The sequence below is a fragment of the Lithobates pipiens genome, unplaced genomic scaffold (genome assembly GCF_037356315.1).
Source record: "Lithobates pipiens isolate NorthernLeopardFrog02 unplaced genomic scaffold, aLitPip1_a1.2 Scaffold_3, whole genome shotgun sequence".
NCBI lineage: Eukaryota > Metazoa > Chordata > Amphibia > Anura > Ranidae > Lithobates > Lithobates pipiens.
The window spans coordinates 82,196,955-82,217,225 of NW_027507790.1; the positions used below are offsets into that span (position 1 = coordinate 82,196,955).

Below are 20,271 nucleotides of genomic sequence, written 5' to 3' on the forward strand. Positions count from 1 at the left end.
CGAGCAGGTTTTATGTGACAACATTGCCAAGGGATCAGGAGAAGGCCTCTGCAATGAAGCTGTTGTTACAGGAGCTGATACAGCAAGAGGTTCTGATTCAAGTCCCAGTAAACCAGCAGGGCGGGGGTTTTTATTCACATATTTTTCTGGTGAAAAAACCCTCAGGGAAGTACCGTCTAATCCTGAATCTGAAATTCCTGAACAGGTTCATTCGGTACAAACATTTCAGGATGGATACAATTTTCTCCATCACAAAGCTGTTGACCCCAGAATGCTTCATGGCATCCCTGGACCTAAGGGATGCCTACCTTCATATACCAATTCATCAGGCATCGCAGCAGTTCCTGCGCCTGGCATTGAAGGTAGGGAGTTCGGTATGGCACCTCCAATTCAGGGCTCTGCCGTTCGGACTCTCGTCCTCTCCCAGGGTCTTTACGAAGATTATGGCAGAGGCTTTGGAACCCCTGAAATTGAAGGGGATTCCAGTCGTTCCTTATCTGGACGACCTTTTGTTTTTTGCAGACTCCAGGGAGCAGGCCCTAGTCAATCTCCAGAGGGCCCAGTCTCACCTCGAGGGCCTGGGATGGCTTCTAAACCTAGAGAAGTCAATCCTGACCCCCTCACAGGAAATGAAATTTCTGGGGTATACATTAAATTCGATTCTCCAGAAAGTTTTCCTGCCGTTGGAAAAACAGGAAAAGTTACAGCTAGCTGTACAGCGGATACAGAGCAACCAGACAGTCTCAGTCAGGATGGCTATGGCAGTTCTGGGCCTGCTTACGGCAGCAATCCCGGCTGTTCAGTGGGCCAGGTTCCATTCCAGACCCCTTCAGAGGGAGGTTCTGTCAAGCTGGTCCCATCAGGATCCTTTGGAAAAACAGCTAAAAATTTCGTCAAAGACGAAAAGGGCTCTTTGGTGGTGGAGAGACCAGGCAAACCTCTCAAGGGGCCTGGTGTGGACCTTTCCTGTGGACAAGCGCCTTACTACAGACGCAAGTGCCTGGGGCTGGGGAGCCCATCTGGATGGTCAGACATCTCAGGGGGTCTGGTCCAAACAGGAAGCTCAAAGATCATCCAACTGGAGGGAGTTGAAGGCGATCTTTCTGGGTTTAGTGGCATTTCAGCAGAGTTTGAGAGGTCACCATGTTCAGGTGTTGTCAGACAACACAACAGCGGTTACCTACATTATGAAGCAAGGGGGAACCAGAAGCAGGAGCTTGATGGAGCTGGCCAATCTGTTGTTAGCCTGGGCAGAACAGAACACAGCCTCACTATCGGCAGTGCATCTGAAGGGCTCTCAGAATTTGTTTGCGGACCTCCTAAGCAGGCGCAAATTGCTAGAGGCAGAATGGAGTCTGAATCAGGAAGTGTTCCTGATGATCTCCGAGGCCTGGGGGGTTCCTCAGGTAGACCTTTTTGCCAGCCAGCAGAACTCAAAGGTGGACAGATTCTTTTCTCTTCACCGAGGAGATGCAGCAATAGGGTTGGATGCATTCGCTCACCCCTGGCATTACCAGCTGTGCTATGCCTTTCCCCCCTTTCCTCTAATTCCACTAGTACTGAGGAAATTCAGGGAAGAAAGGACAGACTTAATACTAGTCACTCCTTTTTGGCCAAAAAGACCCTGGTTCGCGGGTCTTCGAAACCTAGCCTCGAAGCCCCCATGGAGGTTACCACTCAGAAAAGATCTGTTATCCCAGGGGACAGTAAGTCATCCAGAAGTGGAACTCCTGCAGCTAACCGCCTGGTTTCTGAGGAGGACCTGTTAAAGGCTAAAGGTCTCTCAGATAAAGTAGTAAAGACCCTGCTGTCCAGTAGGAAGGCAGTTACACAGGCAATTTACATGAAGGTCTGGAAAAAGTTCAACTCCTGGTGCAGTTCTAGAGAACTCAAGGTCAAGAGCACGGTGTCCGTCTTGGAGTTTCTCCATGAAGGAATGGAGAAGGGTCTCGCAGCCAGTACCCTGAAGACTCAGGTGGCTGCCTTATCAGTTTTCTTTGAAAAGACTTTATCTAAAGAAACTTTAATTTCTAGATTTTTTAGGGCTCTTGCTCGAAATAGACCAGTAGCCCTTAAAGACTTTCCCAGTTGGGATTTGTCTACAGTTTTACAGGGTCTCTCGGGAGCACCGTTTGAACCCTTACAGGAAGCTTCTTTGCAGAAGGTGGTTTTAAAAACAATCTTTTTGGTGGCCATCACCTCGGCCAGGAGAGTCAGCGAGCTCCAAGCTCTAGCTATTACAGAACCCTTCCTTAGAATTTATCAGGACAGGGTGGTACTGAGGACGGATCCAGCATTCCTACCGAAAGTATCCTCAACTTTCCATCGATCACAGGAAATAGTGTTACCTACATTCTCTGCAAGCCCAGCAAATGCAGGAGAGGAAGTTTTTCACACATTGGATGTGAGAAGATGTCTTTTACAGTTTCTGAAAGTTACTAAAGAATTTAGAAAATCAAACGCCCTCTTTGTGATATTTTCTGGATCACGCAAGGGGGAGAAAGCTTCTAAAAGTACGCTGGGTAGGTGGCTTAAGTTGGCTATAACAGAAGCCTATAAAGCAAAAGGAGAAATACCTCCCTCAGGTATTGCTGCCCACTCTACTAGATCCACGGCAGTTTCCTGGGCTGAAAGGGCCGGTGCCACGCCTGAACAAATCTGCAAGGCTGCCACTTGGTCCAGTTATTCGACATTTCTCCGGCATTACCGGTTAGATCTACTGTCTGCAGCAGATCAGGCCTTCGGCAGGAAGGTACTGCAGGCAGTAGTCCTGCCCTAGGGTAAGTTTCTCGGTTATCCTCTCCGGGGTTGTCCTGAAAGGCGATTTGAGAAAGACTCAGTTAGACTTACCGGTGACGGTATTTCTAAGAGCCTTTCAGGACAACCGTTACTTCCCTCCCTAGGTTATGCTTAGTAAATGTATTAAGTTCTACCATGGTGTTGTGCTTTCTGTGCTTTGTTTTCCAGCGTCGGAAGGCCACAATAACTGAAGCCATGGAGGAAGAGGAGGTGTTTTTAAAGTGGGCATGTGTTTCCTGATTGCAAGGTGGAGCTACACTCTCTCCGGGGTTGTCCTGAAAGGCTCTTAGAAATACCGTCACCGGTAAGTCTAACTGAGTCTTTCCTGGCTTACTCGGGTCTCAAGAAATGATAGGCCACCAGTACATCAGATGTGATGAATTTTGTATGATTTGCACCACAGCTTGTAGACTCTCTAACTTTCACAAAGACCAAATAATATCCACTAATTTGGGTTATTTTTACCAAAGATATGTAGCAGTATAAATTGTGGCCAAAATTTATGAAGACAAATTAATAATTTGCAATTATAATTTTCGGTCTTTTTTTAAATTTGGGTACAGTGTTGCATGACTGAGTAATTGTCATTCAAAGTGTGAGAGCACTGAAAGCTGAAAATTGGTCTGGTCACGAGGGGGGTTTAAGTGCCCAGTTGTCAAGTGGTTAAGTTATGTGCCCCAGTGTGTTTATAATTAAAAAAAATAAAATGCATCTTCATTTCAGAGTGGCGCTCACACGCCCGCAGCTCTCCTCCCTTCCTCCCTGCTGTAGCTAGCCAGGTATTGGCCCCGCCTGCTGTAGCTGTCAGGTCGGGGAAGTCACCTGAGCGCCAAAGGGCACTCTGAGATTAGGTCTTAAGTGGCATATTTTTTTATAAACCACATGCATCGGGGCACATGCTTTAATATTACACATTGGATTATAGGAAGAAAAGTGGTTTTACAACCACTTTAAGTAATTAACAATACAAGCTATTGGGATCCCAAATGTTTGCATCTTTAGCCAATAAGGGAACAGGGTTGTGGAAATCCCAGTCTACTTGTCCCTCATTGCCATGTATATCCCTTTTTAAACCTTGAAATGGAAGGGTTGATATTTTGTATTGGCTAAAGTTGCACTGCTTTTAGTAATTTCTGGGGCTTTTAAAAACCCAAAAGGGGCTTTATGGTGACTTTTTTTAATGTTTTAAACACTGTGCTGTTTATCTCCTCCCTGCCTGTACCGTGCCCAGGGACTTGCAGGGGGTAGAGACCTTGCAGATGATGAGCACCGATTGGGTGCTTGTCAGGAAAGGAGTGTCTGGCTCTCTGACACTGAACAGCCAAATCGAGCTTCAGTGTCCTTTTCATTCAGGGTTGATGTTAGGAATCATGGGGCCCGGTGGCTTTCATGTTCCACCCAATTGAGTGTATGACAGCAGTCTGGAAGCTTTTTGACCTGTTTATACAACCCTATGGGCTTACATGGTCCCCCCCCCCCCTCTTTGTGTCCTGTTTGCTGCGGGGAGCCCTGGAGAATTGGGAATCTGATGCAGGCAGCAGGTCAGAGAGGATGATAGGTACGGGGATGAATATAGGAACAATGCTGTGTTCCTCTCCCTATAACAGCTGATGAAAGTCGGCACGGGGGTGGGGAGAGAAACCGGATTTCAGCTCCTTCCTGTATTCTCCCCCACATCGATCATCCCCTCTGTCCTGCTGCCTGCATCCGCATTTCCCCATGCTCTCCGGGCCCCCTACAGGAGGAGCGGTGGCACGAGGAGCGGTGGCACCCCCCTATCGGCGGCCCTAGCTCTGTTAAGGGGCAAAAATATGTACACCTTGCTGCTTTCCCACAGCAGGGCTAAATGTAAGGTGGGGGGGGGGGGGGGTGAAACTACTGCCCCACACCTGGAACTGCATGTCCCAGGCATTGGGCGATCTGATTTGCTCATTTCTGAGGGTATCACTTTTTCTACAATTAAAGTATTAACCCAAAAAGCAAACCTTTGTTATATTGTTACTTATCAGCTCTTAGAGCTGATGCCTGCATATGACCAGCAAGTCTGCTGTTTTCAACAGAACAAGCTATTCTGCATATAGCGGTTAGAAACAAATCTATTAGTTCATTACAATGTTCAGTTTTTTTTTTTTTTTTTTTTTTTTTTTTTTTTTTGTAAATCCTTTATCCCAAAGGGAACAAAACTCCTGCTTTAACTGCTTAAAAAGTTTGAATGGACAATGCTGCTGTCCAAAGGTGTCTCTGTTGCTCCTTCATCCAGAGTTAGGGCACTCTAATACAACAGTTTTGTGTTATAGGCCAGATCAGCAGGTGAATTGAATGCAGCTATCACATCTGTTTTGTAAGCTGCAGAACGAGAATTTGGGGTTTTTGATACCCAAAAACTTGTCACTGTTTCATCGGCATCTTCTTCATGGCTTTTTTTTTTTATCATTTAACAGTAAAGTCTTAAATAGCACAAGACAGACATGAGACTTGGCGTCCTCGATTAGCAGTGATTTCAGTAGTGCTTCTAAGAAAGCTGTTTTGTTGTCCTAGCCTAGGGAATGCAAACAACATAACAGATGGTGATTTCATATCAATGATGTTTCCTATGTTATGTTGTTCACCTAAGGGTGAGGCGTAAACCTCAAAACTGGCGGAACCCGTATTTAGTTTTATTACTGTCTGGACGCTCAATTCGGCGTCCTTTGCTGGTGTGACTGGAAAGATTTGTTTTTGTTACCTGCAAATGAGCTAATGTCAAATATAATCCAGATGTGACAGAACAGTGGGAGCCGCCTGCAGCACCCTGAATGTATGCTCTGCACCTCCCTTCACTCTGTACGTTCTCTAGATATTGCAATTGGTCACAAATGAATTTTGTCAGAAATTTCTAACGTTATAACACTTATGTGGTATTTTGTAAAAAAAAAAAAATATACTGTCGTTTGTATGTAAATGTTCCATTCTAGATCCATCAGAAGTATAACACATTGTATTGTTCTAAAAAGCCCCAGTGTGAAAGCTATACATTACTTCAGGCAAAAAGTCTACATTTTAAAGTAGAATGCTAGCCAAACATATCAACATAGAAATAAACGATTAAATAGTAAAAAGGCAATTTTTACCTTTTTGGCTCAGATCTGACAAAATAAAACTCCTGCTGTAACTGCTTTAAAAAGTGTGAATGGACACTAGGAGAGCGCAGAGCGACTCACACATGCATGGTGTGTGCCCGGCTGTGAAGCCTCTAGCTATCACAGCTTGGTGCCCACGGTAGTGATACCAGTGCCACAGAGAGGAAGGGGAGAGGAGGGAGGCTTCAGGCGCCCGCATCGCTTGACAGTGGGACTGGTGAGTATCTGTTTTTTAATAAACTTACAAAACAGTGGAACTCCGCTTTAGGGTCTGTTCACACATGGGCAACTCAGATCCGACTTCAGGTTGCCTCAGGTCGGACATTTAAAAATTAATGTAAGTGAATGAGAGCCGTCTTAATGCACACTACTGAAGTCGCTCTGACTTCAGAAACGGTTCCTGTACTACTTTAATCCGACTTGTAGGCAACCGGTACCCATTGATTTCAATAGAGGTCGCCTCCAAGTCGGATCTCCGTCTATACCGAGGCGACTCTGACAGAATTATAAGCTCTCAAGAGGGAACTCCAGGCCAAATTTATGAAAAAAATTTGGCGTGGGTTCCCCCTCCGAGAGCATACCAGGCCCTTGGGTCTCGTCTGGATTTTAAGGGGAACCCCCCTACGCCGAAAAAACGGTGTGGGGGTCCCCCCCAGATCCATACCAGACTAGAGGTCGACCAATATGGGTTCTTCTCTGACCGATGCCGATACCGATATTTAGAAATCGCCACGGCCGATGGCTGATATATGATGCCGATTTTTTTATTTTTTTTTTTTTTGGGCCGATATGTTAGGCCGATTTTTATTTATTTATTTTTTCCCCTTCATCTCATAAAATCTAACAGACACCTTTCCCACTGGGGCGTTTTTCAGGCGCTTTAAAATAGCGCCTGTAAAGTGCCTGCAAAACTGCTCCCCTGCAGTCTGTGTGGAAGCCCTGAGTGCTTTCACACTGAGGCGATGCGCTGGCAGGACGTTAAAAAAATAAAATAAAATAAAAAGTCCTGCAAGCAGCATCTTTGGAGTGGTGTATACCGCTCCTGCCCATTGAAATGAATGGGCACCGCTGCTGAAGCACCTGTAATGCGATTTGGCAGCGGTGCTTCACGGGCACATTTAACCCCTTCCTGGGCCGCTAGCTGGATTATAAGTGCCCCGCTAAAATGACGGTAAAGCGCCGCTAAAACTGCCAGCGTTTTACCGTCAACGCCTGCCCGCTCCAGTGTGAAAGCAGCCTTAAGTGATACAGAAAATTTCTTACATTTATTAAACAAACAGCCAAACAGTTCACTTGTATGTATAATTTAGAATGAAAAGTATAATATATATAAAAATATATATATATAATCAAAACTTTTGGATGGGGAAAAAAAAAAAAGGGCTAACTTTACTTTACTTTTTTTTTTTTTTTTTTTCCCCCCCAAAAAATTTAGTTTGAAAGACCGCTGCGCAAATACCGTATGACATAAAATAGCGGTTGTTGCAATATTTTATTCCCTAGGATCTCTGCTAAAAAAAAATATATATATATATATATATAAGTTTTGGGGATTCTAAGTGAATTTCTAGCAGAAAATACAGGATTTTTATTTGTAAGCATCAAGTGTCAAAAATGTCTTTAAATGGTTAAACTGAGAACTCTACACACTGAGTTGAGTTCATTCATTCAGAAGTGTAAACATTGTATCTTTTTGATCTTTTCTTGGCAGACTGCCCAGAGAGGAGACAAGTCGCTTCACTCAAGTCTCCAGGCAACTTGCACTGGCTTCTATTACTGAAGTCATTTGCAAGTCGCGCTCATCGGCCTTTTTTAACAGCACAATTGGCCGATGCCGATTAATTAAACGCCAAATATCGGCCGATTATATCGGTCGACCTCTATACCAGACCCTTATCCGAGCACGCTACCCAGCCGGCCAGGAAAGGGGGTGGGGACGAGCGCGCGCCCCCCCCCCTCCTGAGCCATATCAGGCCGCGTGCCCTCAACATGGGGGGTGCCTTGGGGAAGGGGGGGGCAGCGTGGCCCCCCACCCCAAAGCACCTTGTCCCCACCTTGTCTTCGTCGCAGCCCTCTTCTTCTGACTTCGGGGGTCTTGTCCCCCTCTTCGGTTCTTCTTGCCGGGCCTCCTTTCTCCTCCTTTCTTCTCCTCCTTTCTTCTCCTCCTTTCTTCTCCTCCTTTCTTCTCCTCCTTTCTTCTCCTCCTTTCTTCTCCTCCTTTCTTCTCCTCCTTTCTTCTCCTCCTTTCTTCTCCTCCTTTCTTCTCCTCCTTTCTTCTCCTCCTTTCTTCTCCTCCTTTCTTCTCCTGTCGCCGGTTGTCACATGGTGACCCCGCCCCCTTACGATGTCAGTCGCGGCCCCCCTTCCCCAAGGCACCCCCCCATGTTGAGGGCGCGCGGCCCGGTACGGCTCGGGGGGGGGGGGGAGCATGTCATGAATTTTAAATGACTATGAATTTGTTGCTGGCCATTATCAGCACCTTTTTAGCGCAAGAAAAGCTCAAGAAAAATGTATCCCTCCAAATTTATATGTATGTCTTCACACTGGTCCGTTGTGCTTCCATTGCGGTGTTAAAAAAATCTTGCTTGCTGTATTTTTGGTCAGATAAAAAAAAACGCCAAAAACTTATCTCCCCGTTTTTAAATGCATTGAAAACACATAACACACCCGTGTTTAGTTTTTGATGCGGTTTTTGAATTGCATGATCTATGAAAAACACACCCTAAGCACAATAAAATCGCTGTAAAATAACGTGCGTTTTCCACACAACTATCTGCACCTTTTTCTCTTATCGGCCAAATGCCGATATGTTTCGGCGGCCGAAATAATCGGTGCATCTCTAAGAATTACTAGTGTGCTGTTAGCCATAGGAAGACCCCTCATGCACTCAAGGAGCCTCTGGCTGATTCACTTAATCCTAAAGTGCCAGGACCTGTGGCAGTGTTTTTGTATTTAGCCCATATTAAAGTGTTCCTAAACCCACAACCATAAAGTCAGTCTGTAGATGCAGTAAAGCATGTTTGTTATACTCATGCAACCTAAGGGGTTAATCTTCTACATTGCGTAAAAAGACTGATCCTGTCTTCTCTGATCTTTCCCAATCTATCCGCTGATGGAACTGTGCTTTGGGGCACTCTGCACATGCTTAGTTTGGTGTGTATTGCTGGAGAGTTTTTTTTTTTTCTTGGGAGAGTGCATGTGCTCAGAACAGGGCCAATCAGCGCTGTCCAGACAAAGGGTGAGGGGTCCTGCAGCCTCATAGAACAATCAGGGAAGAATGAAAACATTCTACAAGCTTTAACCTAATGGAAGTCTCTAGACTGCTATATACTGCTGATGAGAAAAGGTATTTAGCCGTTTATATTTAATAAAATAATTGCTATGTTGTGTACTGTGGGAGACCAGATCTAGTGAATGGCGTGTCCTGCGTTTAGTAACACTTTAAGATGTGGCGCATATGTTCTGGTGAATTGTTCCCGACTCTTTTTAGGAAAAAAAAAAAATGATGACGTCACTCCCGCGCATGCGCACGGGAGTCGACAAATTTGGCAAATCCATTCATGGATTTGCCGCATTTAGCGCGCCGCTGTCTACGGCGCATGCGCCGTAGACAGCGGTGCCCATTTTCGGGCAAATATCTCCTAAACCATATAGGTTTAGGAGATATTGCTTGGACCTACAGGTAAGCCTTAATCTAGGCTCACCTGTAGGTCCAAGTTGTTTGGAAGGGTTTACTTCCTCTTTCAAGTCATGTGCCATGTGTTCATTCCAGGGCATTGACATAACAAAAAGATCTAGCTTCACTGGCCCAGAACTATTGTTCAGCATGTGGATTGGGAAATGGAGCTAAATCTTGCAGATGTTTTAATTTGTGACAGATTACACTTAAAGCTGAAGTTTAGGTACTCTTTTTTTTTTTTTTTTTTTTAAAGTTGTTTGCCTATCTTGGAACAGTGTAATTATGTATGTGTTATACCTGTGGGATCCCTGTAGTGGAAGCTGGAGTTTACTGTAATAGGCATGGACCCCTTCTTAGGCTCCGTTCATACCTAGGCATTTATGGGCGTTTTTCTGCTCTAAACCTCGGCTCTAAAAATGCCCAATAGGACAAATCCCATTAATTTCAATGGCCCCTGTTTACATATGAGCGTTCTGTTGCCAAAAGCAAAATGCCTGTCTCTCAAAGTACATGAGCTTCTTTTTTGGCAGATTACAGATTAAAACGCCTGTACAAAAATGCGGCAAAAACTCTGTAAGAACTCCTGTAAAAATAGCAACACCTAGATATGAAAGCGATGGCTAGTAACTTCCAGGTCCAATGCTGAGCAGATGCCCTGCTGCATAGTGAGCATAGGGGGATTCTCGCACAGCCATCATTCAAAGCACTTTCTGAATAAATGCAATGCGTTCTCTGGTTCAGCTGTTGTGATGGAAAACCCTTGGGCCTCATGCAAACCCAGAATCGGTGGGTTTTGAGAGGAATTTTTCAGCTGTAAAAAACGCTCTAAGACCTCATGCACACTGGACATTATAAAAACGCGTATACACATGCATGCATATACACACTAAAGCCCCGTACACACTATCAGATTGTCTGCTGAGTTTTTCCTTCAGATTTACCAAAACCATGTAGTAGAAGGGCCTGCCTGATTGAAACTCCTAAGGTTTGACCTCATATTATATGGTTTTGGTAAATCTGAAGGAAAAACTCAGCAGACAATCTGATAGTGTGTATGGGGCCTTAGAGAAAAATAAAGAGAAGGAAAAATAAAGAGTTCAAGGGAAGAAAAATAGAAAAGACGGGGGGGGGGGGGGGGGGGGGGATATGGAAATAGAAAAGGGTCGCTTGGGAAAATGGGTAAGAATGTGGGGACTGAAGTGGAGGGAAACATTGATGAGGGAGAAAGCCAAAACACTCCATGGCTGGGAGAGAATAGTAACCAGGTAAATTTTAGTCCAGGTCAGAAATTCAGATTAACTTCCAAACTCTGACCAGGGAGTCGAAGTGTGAAAAAAAACAGACCCTCCTTTTTCCATGTCCAATGCCAGCAACCATTCAAAATCTCTGATGGTGTCTAGTTTGATTGCCCATTCCACCCAGAACTAGTGGGGTTTGAGAGAAGTTTTTCAGCTGTAAAAAACGCTCTAAGGCCTCATGCACACTGGACGTTATAAAAACACCAGTAGTGTTAGCTGTAGAATGAGTTTTTCAGCGTTTTTTAGCTGTAGCGTTTTTGGCTCTTCTTTTTGTTAAAAAGAAAAAAAAAAATGTATACTCCCGCAAAAGCTTATAACTCAAAAAAGACTGATAAACACAGAATAGCTGCGTTTTTCTGCATTTTTCCAGCGGAAAGGCGCCTTTCAAAACACACTAGTTCAGGGGGGGGGGGGGGCTTTCCATCCAGAGAATGCCCCTGTCAAAAAGTGCTGATAACAGCCTATCAGGATATAGGATAACATGCTGGAGAGTCTATTGGCTGTAGAAAAAACATCTGAAGCCAAAAACAGCAGCTGTAAAAACATCCCGTGGGCATGAGGCCAAACTGATAGGTGCATTTTTCAGCATTTTTTTTAAGCTTTTATTTGGCGTTAAGCAAAGTTTTTGAGCCATAAGCTTTTGTGAGAGTATAGTTTTGCTAAAAAAAAAAAAAAAATGCTACCGCTAAAAAGCGCAGAAAAGCGATACTGCAAAAATGCTGAAAAACTCATTCTACAGCTAACGCTAGTCTTGCTGCACATGACGTCCAAGAAGCTTTGAGACCCAAAGCATTCGGAGCTGCTTATAGTTTTGAGAACAATGCAGACCTTGGAGGGCGATTAGAAGCAATTGGCTACCAAGTCTGAGTGGCATCAAATTTGATAAAGCCAAGGAATTCTGAATTTTGTAGTTGCATCAAAACTGCTTGGGGTCCATTGTGAGTAGCCCAGATGACAGGAGTACGAATAGTGTGGAGTAGTATTGTAATCCATAGTGAGATGGGTGCCAAATGCATTAGAACAGTGATGGTGAACTTTGGCACCTCAGATGTTTTGGAACTACATTTCCCATGTTGCTAAACTACACTGCAGAGTGCATGAGCATCATGGGAAATGTAATTCCAAAACATCTGGGGTGCCACTGCCAAGGTTCGCCATCATTGCATGTAAATTCGCTGTTTTCATAACAATGTTATGTATTGCTTCAGATATAGTCTCCACTTAAAGCAATACTAAACCACAAAAGAAACCTTTTATTAAATGGCAGCTTACCAATTCTTGTTGCTGTAACTGTTGATAAAGTGTTGGTTGGAGTTTAGCTTGAATTTGTTAGTATATCTAAAATCTGTTGGTCCATTTAACACTCCCTTCCCTCAAGACTGACAATGCTGCTGTGGAAAGGTGTGTCTGTTGCTCCTTCATCCAGAGTGAAGGTTATACAGGAGGTGTGTTACTGGCCAGATAACCAGGTGAATACAGAGGGTAAAAACAGGCTAAATAAGCAAATACAGCCACTTCATCTGATGGCTTGATAAGCTGCAGTATATTACATTTTTGGTTTTGGGTTTTATATTGCTTTAAGAGGATTTTTTTTTTTTTTTTTTTTTCCCTACAATGCCTCCCACACATAATCTGTTTCATTTTTTTAAGGGTGTGTTTCCTTGGCTCTGTTATTGTGAGGTGTGTAACTATTTTATCAGTCAGCAGTCTCTTGTTTTAACATTTTATGTTCCTAGTTAAAAAGCCCTTTAGAAATTCCTGTTTTTTTTTTTTTAATTTTCTAAAGATACAGAAGTTATTGTAAAATTATTTTTTTCCCTGTAGAAACTCCTAATCTGTTTTTGGTATAGATGCCAATACACATAAGGAATTTGCTGGAAAACTTAAACATCCCTCCCCTATAATTTAATCTACCGATTCAATCAGAGGCGTAGCTATAACCTTCAGGGCTCTGGTGCAAGAAATCATGAAGGGGCCCCCTGACCTCTGACCTGAGCCATTCCCTCAGAGCCCAAAGCCCTTCCAACTGATCCCATGACCCTTTACGGCCCATAGCGGATTCCTTTCACATGTTGTGCAGTCCTTCAGTCTTGGGCTTCGCCATTGTGGCAGAAGGCCAGGGCCCGGTCACTAGTGTGAACTTTGCATCCCTAGTTTGGCCAGTGGTGTCAGTGTGGACTGGGAATGTCAGTCAGTAGGGCAGTGGATGAGGTCAGTAGGGCAGAGAATGGGGTCAGGTTTATTTTTTATTTTTTTATTTTATTTTTTTATATATTTTTTTTTAACATTTTCATTTTATAATTTTGTTTCTTATAGTGTTTTTACAGTTTTTGATGGGAGGGAGGCAGTGTGGGGGGAGAGCATAATGGGAAGGGGGATAGTATGGGAGGGAGCAGAGTGATAGCAGCACGCCTGGAACACTCTACTTGGGCAGTACATTATTTTGCTCTCTGCTGTGACAGAGTTTGTGGCTTACCAGGAGCGGCCTCGGGCAGGGAGCTTTTTTTCCTACCATTCTGGCGGCAGGAACAGCCTTGAGACAGGAAGCGGGAGCCAGGGTGGGGGAGGCGGAGCTGGCTGTCTTGGGTATGGATGAATGCTTGCCTCTTGGCTGGATAGGAGAACGGTCGGTACAGCATATAGGAGAACCAATCCTGCTTGCTGCTGCAGCTGTTGAATGACCTGCAGGAGACAGGAAGAGAACATAGATCGGTTCTCTATATGCCGCCCTGCCCGCCCTCCTATCCAGCGTGGTGCTAGCTGCAAGCAGTCTTCCGTACCTAGGACAGTCCGCTCCGCCTCCCAGTTCCGCCCCCAACTCGGGCTCACACAAGTGTATACAAAACTGACAGGGGAGCCGCACGGCCCCCCGCAGCCTGGGGCCAAGTAGCGATCATGACTCTTGCACTCTATAGCTACGCCCCTGGGTTCAATAAAATGCTAAAACGAGAGACTTTATCAATGCCATTGTGCATGGAGGGGAGGAATTTGAGATGCTCTTAATATCCTTGATCCTGTTCAGTTAAATGATAGTAGGTCTTTGTAAAGCAGGGATCTCAAAAATTTCTAAACAAATAGCCAGATCGCTATCCTTCAGAATTTAGGAGGGCCAGTAGGAGTAGAAAATGCCCTAGCATCAATGGGAGTAAACCGTGCCTAAATCCGGGAACACATTACAAGGTGTTTTGTGGGTTTTTTTTTTTTTTAAATGTATTTATTTCTACAGGAACTTTGGAAACAAGTAGTATCATTTCTACATGATGTTATGGGCTCGCCCTTGGCTCTAGACCCCAAACCTTGTCTACTAGGGATATTTCCTGACGTATTGGATAAAACTACTGGCACTTTCCTGCAGGAAACCTTGTTTTCTGTTCGAAAAGTGATAGCTAGACAGTGGATGAGGCCCCTTCCACCCCGGGTTGAGGACTGGAAACGGGAAGTTAATCTTACGCTCCCATACAAAAAATTCTTATATAAAAATAGGGGTTGCCCAGCTAAATATCATAGAATATGGGATAAATGGCTGCAGGAGGCTGCCACGTGTGATGAGGGAATTTGATGTACTGCAGGGCTCGACAAACCCCGGGCGCCAGATCGCATTGGCGACTAGAATTTGTGATCTGGCGCCTGGGGCAGCACAGCGGGGGTATCCTGTCTCCTTCCACCCCCCCCCCTGGCGTGATCGTGTCGGGCCGCGCCGCCGCCGGCCGGTAATTGAGGCCGCGGCTTTGAGGCCTTCTGTGGTCCTATGTTTAGTTCTGTAATCTGGCGCCATCTAGTGGTGGCTGTTGGTATGACAGCCAGCGATGCTAATGAAGCTTTCACTGCCCACCCATCTCACCTTTACTTAGAATAAAAAAAAATAAAAAATATGTGTGTGTGTGTGTGTATATATATATATGTATATGTATATATATGTGTGTGTGTGTATATATATATATATATATATATATATATATATATATATATATATATATATATATATATATATATATATATATATATATATATATATATATATATATATATATATATATATATATATATATATATATATATATATATATATGTATGTGTGTATGTATATGTATATATATATGTATATATACTGATGTACTGTTACAGTAAATAACATGTCAATGTTTGGACTTTCCTTGACTGTGATACATAATCGATACTGTAATGGAAAAATGTCTTTTATCTGCCGCTATGGTTATGACGCAACGCCTTTTGAATGTTCGGTGTATGCCACTGTGATTGTAATCTCTGCAATAATGTTCAATAAACATTACCTGTTTAAAAGTAAAAAAAAAAATGTATTTATTTATTTTTTTCTTCATACAACCCAGCGGGTTGAACGAAAAAAAAAACTGTCAGCTCTGCTAACATTCGTACAGTGATCACCCCTGCTGAGCTGTTGTGTTCTGACAGGGAAATGACCCCTTCCACTGGAATACACTGATCAGCACTCTGCCATTGGCTGAGAGCGCTGATCGGGAGTCGGTCGCCTGCTGGTTTTCCAGCATGCACGTTCAAAAGAAGCCGACGAGACCGAGACATAAACACAGGCCGAATATTGGCCCTTTTTTTTTCTCTTCTTCTTCTTTTTTTTTTTTTTTTTTTTTTTTTTTTTTTTTTCCTGCTGATTCGGCCCATGAGTACCCGGCTTTGTGATCAGTGGGTGTAAAAAAAAAAAAAAAAAAAAAAAAAAAGCATAACACATCTGTGGCCAGTATGAGGAGAAATGGTGTCCCATTGTTTGTCAGTGAACGAATAAAGCCCCATCATTGGTGTCATTGGAGGAGACAGTTCCCATCATTGCATTGATGTCAGTGGGAGGCATAATGCTCCATCATTGGTGTCAATAAGAGGAACAGAGTCCTATCATTGGTGTCATTGGAAGAGACAAGTGCTCATCATTGGTGTCAGTATAATGAATTGGGCACCATCATTGGTGTTAGGAGGAGGAAGTGTTCCATCATTTTATAGAGTTTTATGCACTGTTGTTGGTGTGGATAGTTCCCTACTGTTGGTATCAGTGGGAGAAATGGTTTTCCAACATATAAGTTGGAGGAAATTGCCCCATTGTTGTCAGTGGAAGTTACCTCAAGGGCCGAAAAAATGCAAGCAAAGGGCCTTTAAAGCTAAATAATGCTTATGTTTTACCTTTGCTGCTTTCTCCTTTCCCCACTCATCAGCATTCTAATGATTTTTTATTTTTTTTTAAAGAAACCTTTCTGCATTCATTATCTTATTTTAGATGTCATCAATGGGTCTCTGTGCTTCTCTAAACAATGCAGGCATATCATGGCTAACGGCAGAAGGTGGAAGGATGCTGTACATGTCTGCCTTTCTGAAAATGTTACAGCACCCTGCCATAATAAGAGTCATTTTTCTGAATGCAGGCAGTCTGCATGGGCTGTTCACTCGCATGTGATTGCTGCATGAGCGATTACACGTGAGTGGGTGCGATTAGCTGCAGGAGCCAGCAGCCTCCTATTGTTTTCAATTTGGCTGTCTACTCCCATCTAATTGCGGGAACTAGGAATGCAACCTCCCTCTCCTGAACCCAGAAGAATTGCGTTCAGGATAGGAATGGTTTGAGTTTTCACGTGTGCCGCAGTCAACCTAGTCTGTGTTCATGAGCCCTAAGGCTTCTACCTATAAAAAGTTCTTCACCATTTAGTAGATCACATATTCAATAAAGTCAAAACCCAGAACATTTATTTATTTATTTTTTGTGCCTTTTATTACCTTCGATTACATTTTATGAACTAGTCTTACTTGCAAAGGTTTACCAAACAATTTTTATTTTTTCTTGGTGTGAGTGTTTGGACAACCCTGTTGCTGAGTTTGAGGGCCATTAACAGTAATGCAAACCAAACGCCTTTCCTGAAAGATGTTTTGGCCATCTTTCTCTTGTCTGGAGAGGTATCAAAGTGCTCACGAATATTGGAAACCTATTTTTAGGGTTGTACAGTGAACAGCTACAGTCTGTGCTACTTTCACTTTATGGGGAATGTTCTCCTCTTGTTTTAGAGCCTTTATTTTCTTCCTCCATGTTTTAGGCTTTTGGTACTTCAATTCTTCTGGTATTGCTCTTGTGGCAAAGTTAACATTGTGTGATTTTCTTTTTTTCTTTTTTTTTTTTCTTTTGTGATGAGTTAAATAGATAACGTTGATATAAAAAGATATTCATAGCCAAGGTTGTGTAGCATGAAGTCACTGTGTTAAGTCATGTGATACGAGTGCTTTTGAAATCTAATTTAACCACTGACGCAAGCAGGTCATACGTCTGAGTACTGCAATCTTATTTGAGTATTAGGTTTAATTACTTTTTAATGTATTGTGTAGATTTTACATAGAGGTATACTTTGTGGCACAGAAGTAATACTTGTTTTATGGGGATGGGTGTAGTACATGATGACTTTGTGTCTTTGACATTAAATTGACATTAATCTTTGACATTAAAGTTAACCTTTAGCGAGGGGCTGTTTGAAAAGGGGAAGCTAAAAGAAAATGTAAAAAAATAAAAAATTGTGCATAGTTTTTATCTGATTTAAGCAAAAATACCTTATAACCACTTTTAAGCTGATCATACAGTAATTTTTTAATTCAACCAGAGCGTTGAACGGAAAAAAGTCAGTTTTTTTTTTTTCCCTGATCCACACATTCAAGTTAGGTGGGGAAATCGCTCCTGCTGAGTCATTGTATTCTGACGGTGGAGAGTCTTTGCCAACACCTTGATCAGTGTTGCCGGCTATAGCCAGTGACACTGATCATTCAGAGAAAGCCTGGCAGGTTGTTTTTACAGAAGCTCATCTGTAGATACAGCCAGCATGCCCAACCGTGGATTGAAATTCAGCTGGTCCCTGCTGAACTGTCCAAATTTCAATCCATTTATGGTGGCTGCCTTTGGGTCACTAAATACATTACACTCTCACTATACAATCTCCATTAGATCTACCACCAACTATTTAGTGCCTGGGTACAAATTGATTGCATAGTTTGGATTGATCCCTATATTTCATATTAAATGGAAATCTGAATACTTTGTAAATAAATAAAATTTTTTAATTCTGAATGACATTGTTATACAAACATATTTGTAATGTGTGTGGCGAGCTTTACGTTCACCACAGGTTACAATCTGACCATGCAATCCTCCTCCTTCTTTTATTTTTTATTTTTATTTTTTTAAACTTTACATTCACTGTGTAATATGGGAATCTGCCTGAACTATCCATTCAGTTTGTATCCAATCAGCCAGGCCCTTGTGCAATTTAAGAGATTGTACTGTATAATCAGGATTGAAATGTTCTTGAGTGAGCCGATGACCATAAAAACCTCCAGAAGCTCTAAACCTTCTAAAACAAGAAACAGTTTGCCTTGAGATGAGCACAAAAGTATCTGTTCAGCTTCCATTACCACTAAACACTACCATTTTTGTTTTATTTTCGTTTTTTCCTGCAGGTTTAATATTTTAATTTGAAACAAAAAAAATCCAGATTTATCAATGGTTGCAAAAAGATAACGATTGGGGAAAGTTGTGAATTGTGGAAAAATGAGTTCACTAAAGCCAAGTGGGCTTAAAGCACCTTCCAGAATAGCGAAGCCTGGCGCTTTAACTGCTAAATCTTCTGCTGCTACTGCTGGTAAGATTTTTTTATTTTATTTTTCCTTCAGAAATGAATGTTTCTTCCACTCCCTAGTAGTTTCTCATGTATAAGTGGTTACATTGTCTTTAGGATTGTGGTATTTACACTCCTACCAGGGATCCAACCTCTTCCAAAGGAAATGCTGTGATGGAAAGGTATTAAGACATTCCACTTTACACTGTTCATACTGAATGCATTTTTAAACCACAGTGGAGCCTGGTATAACATTTAAATCAAAAGTATGGTGCCATATAATGTCTGTCTCTGAATTGTTACTTTTTATGTCATCTTTGGGTGCTAATATTGTAGTGTTGGTGAACGGATTTCTTCTTACTTTCAATACTTATAAAATACATATTGGTCGAAATTTGGAATTGTTCTCCCATGTCCTATTGTCACAGAAGAAAAGCAACCCCCTGTACATTTTTATTTTTTTTATTTTTATATTTTGCTGAGCTTTTCACTGTCTGTCTTTCAACTGGGCCAGTTCACTTGCCTAATATCACCCTTCAATGTCAGCATTTCTTTAACTTGGATCATGCCGGTTAAGGTGGCGTAATCACCTGTGTTTTAATTTTTGGACAACTCCTATGTGTGGAATTGATTGCTATGAATCTGTTAATTACTGTACATAGTTGCGTAGTAGGCGAGGTTGAAAAAAAGACACAAGTCCAAGTCCAACCTATGCGTGTGATTTTATGTCAGTATTGCATTGTATATCCCTATATGCTTTGGTCATTCAGGTGCTCATCTAATAGTTATTTGAAATTATCGATGCTCCCCACACTGAAACCACTGCCTGGAAGAAAATTCCAGAGCCTAAACGCTCTTGCAGTAAAGAACACTATGCAGTTTAAGGTTAAACCACTTTTTTTCTAATTTTAGTAAATGACCACGTGTCTTATTAAATTCCCTTTCCTGGATACGTTTTATCCCTATTGTGGGGTCATCTGTACAGTATTTATACATTGAAATCATATCTCCTCTCAAGCATCTCCTCTCCAGAGAGAATTAAGGCCCTCCAGTCCCTTTTATTAGTTTTGTTGCCCTTCTCTGCACTCTCCAGTTCCAGCACATCATTCCTGATGACTGGTGCCCAGAACTGGACAGCATACTCCAGGTGTGGCTGGATCAGAGTCTTGTAAAATGGGAGAATTATAGTTTTATTTCTGGAGTTAATCCCTTTTTGATGAATATCAATATTCTGTTTGAGCATGTCATCTACTAGGACCAGGTCCTTTTGCATCTTAGATCCCATTCCCCCCCAGTGAGTAGATTGCATTTATATTTTTACCACCCAAATGCATTTTACATTTTTCTACATTAAACCTCATTGGACATGTAGTTACCCACCCCGTTAATTTGTTTAAATCTTCTTGCAAGGTTTCCACATCCTTCGAAGACGTTATTGCCCTGCTTAGCTTGGTGTCATCTGCAAATACTGAGATTGAGCTGTTTATCCCATCCTCCAGGACGTTTATGAATAAATTAAATAGGTTTGGTCACAGGTCAGAACCCTGAGGCCCCCCACTTTCCACTCTGGACCATTCCGAGTACTCCTTGTTTATCAGTACCCTCTGACCTCGCCCCTGTAGCCAGTTTTCAATCCATGTACTCACCCTATGGTTCATGCCAATGAACCTTACTTTGTACAGTAAACTTTTATGGGGATCTGTATCAAATGCTTTGCAAAATCCAGATACACCACTTGGACGGGC

At 42.6% G+C, this 20,271-nt stretch overlaps 1 protein-coding gene across 11 annotated transcripts in view; it reads left to right on the forward strand.

Annotated features, from left to right (window-relative positions):
- The window catches only part of CLIP1 (CAP-Gly domain containing linker protein 1), a 259,076-nt gene that overhangs the window by 19,686 nt on the left and 219,119 nt on the right, over positions 1-20,271 (forward strand). For all 11 annotated transcript variants that reach the window (XM_077461934.1, XM_077461936.1, XM_077461938.1 and 8 more), the window contains exon 2: positions 18,369-18,550. In XM_077461934.1, the coding sequence (XP_077318060.1) occupies positions 18,460-18,550 (91 nt within the window). In that variant the 5' untranslated portion in view covers positions 18,369-18,459. The remainder of the gene's footprint in view (positions 1-18,368; positions 18,551-20,271) is intronic.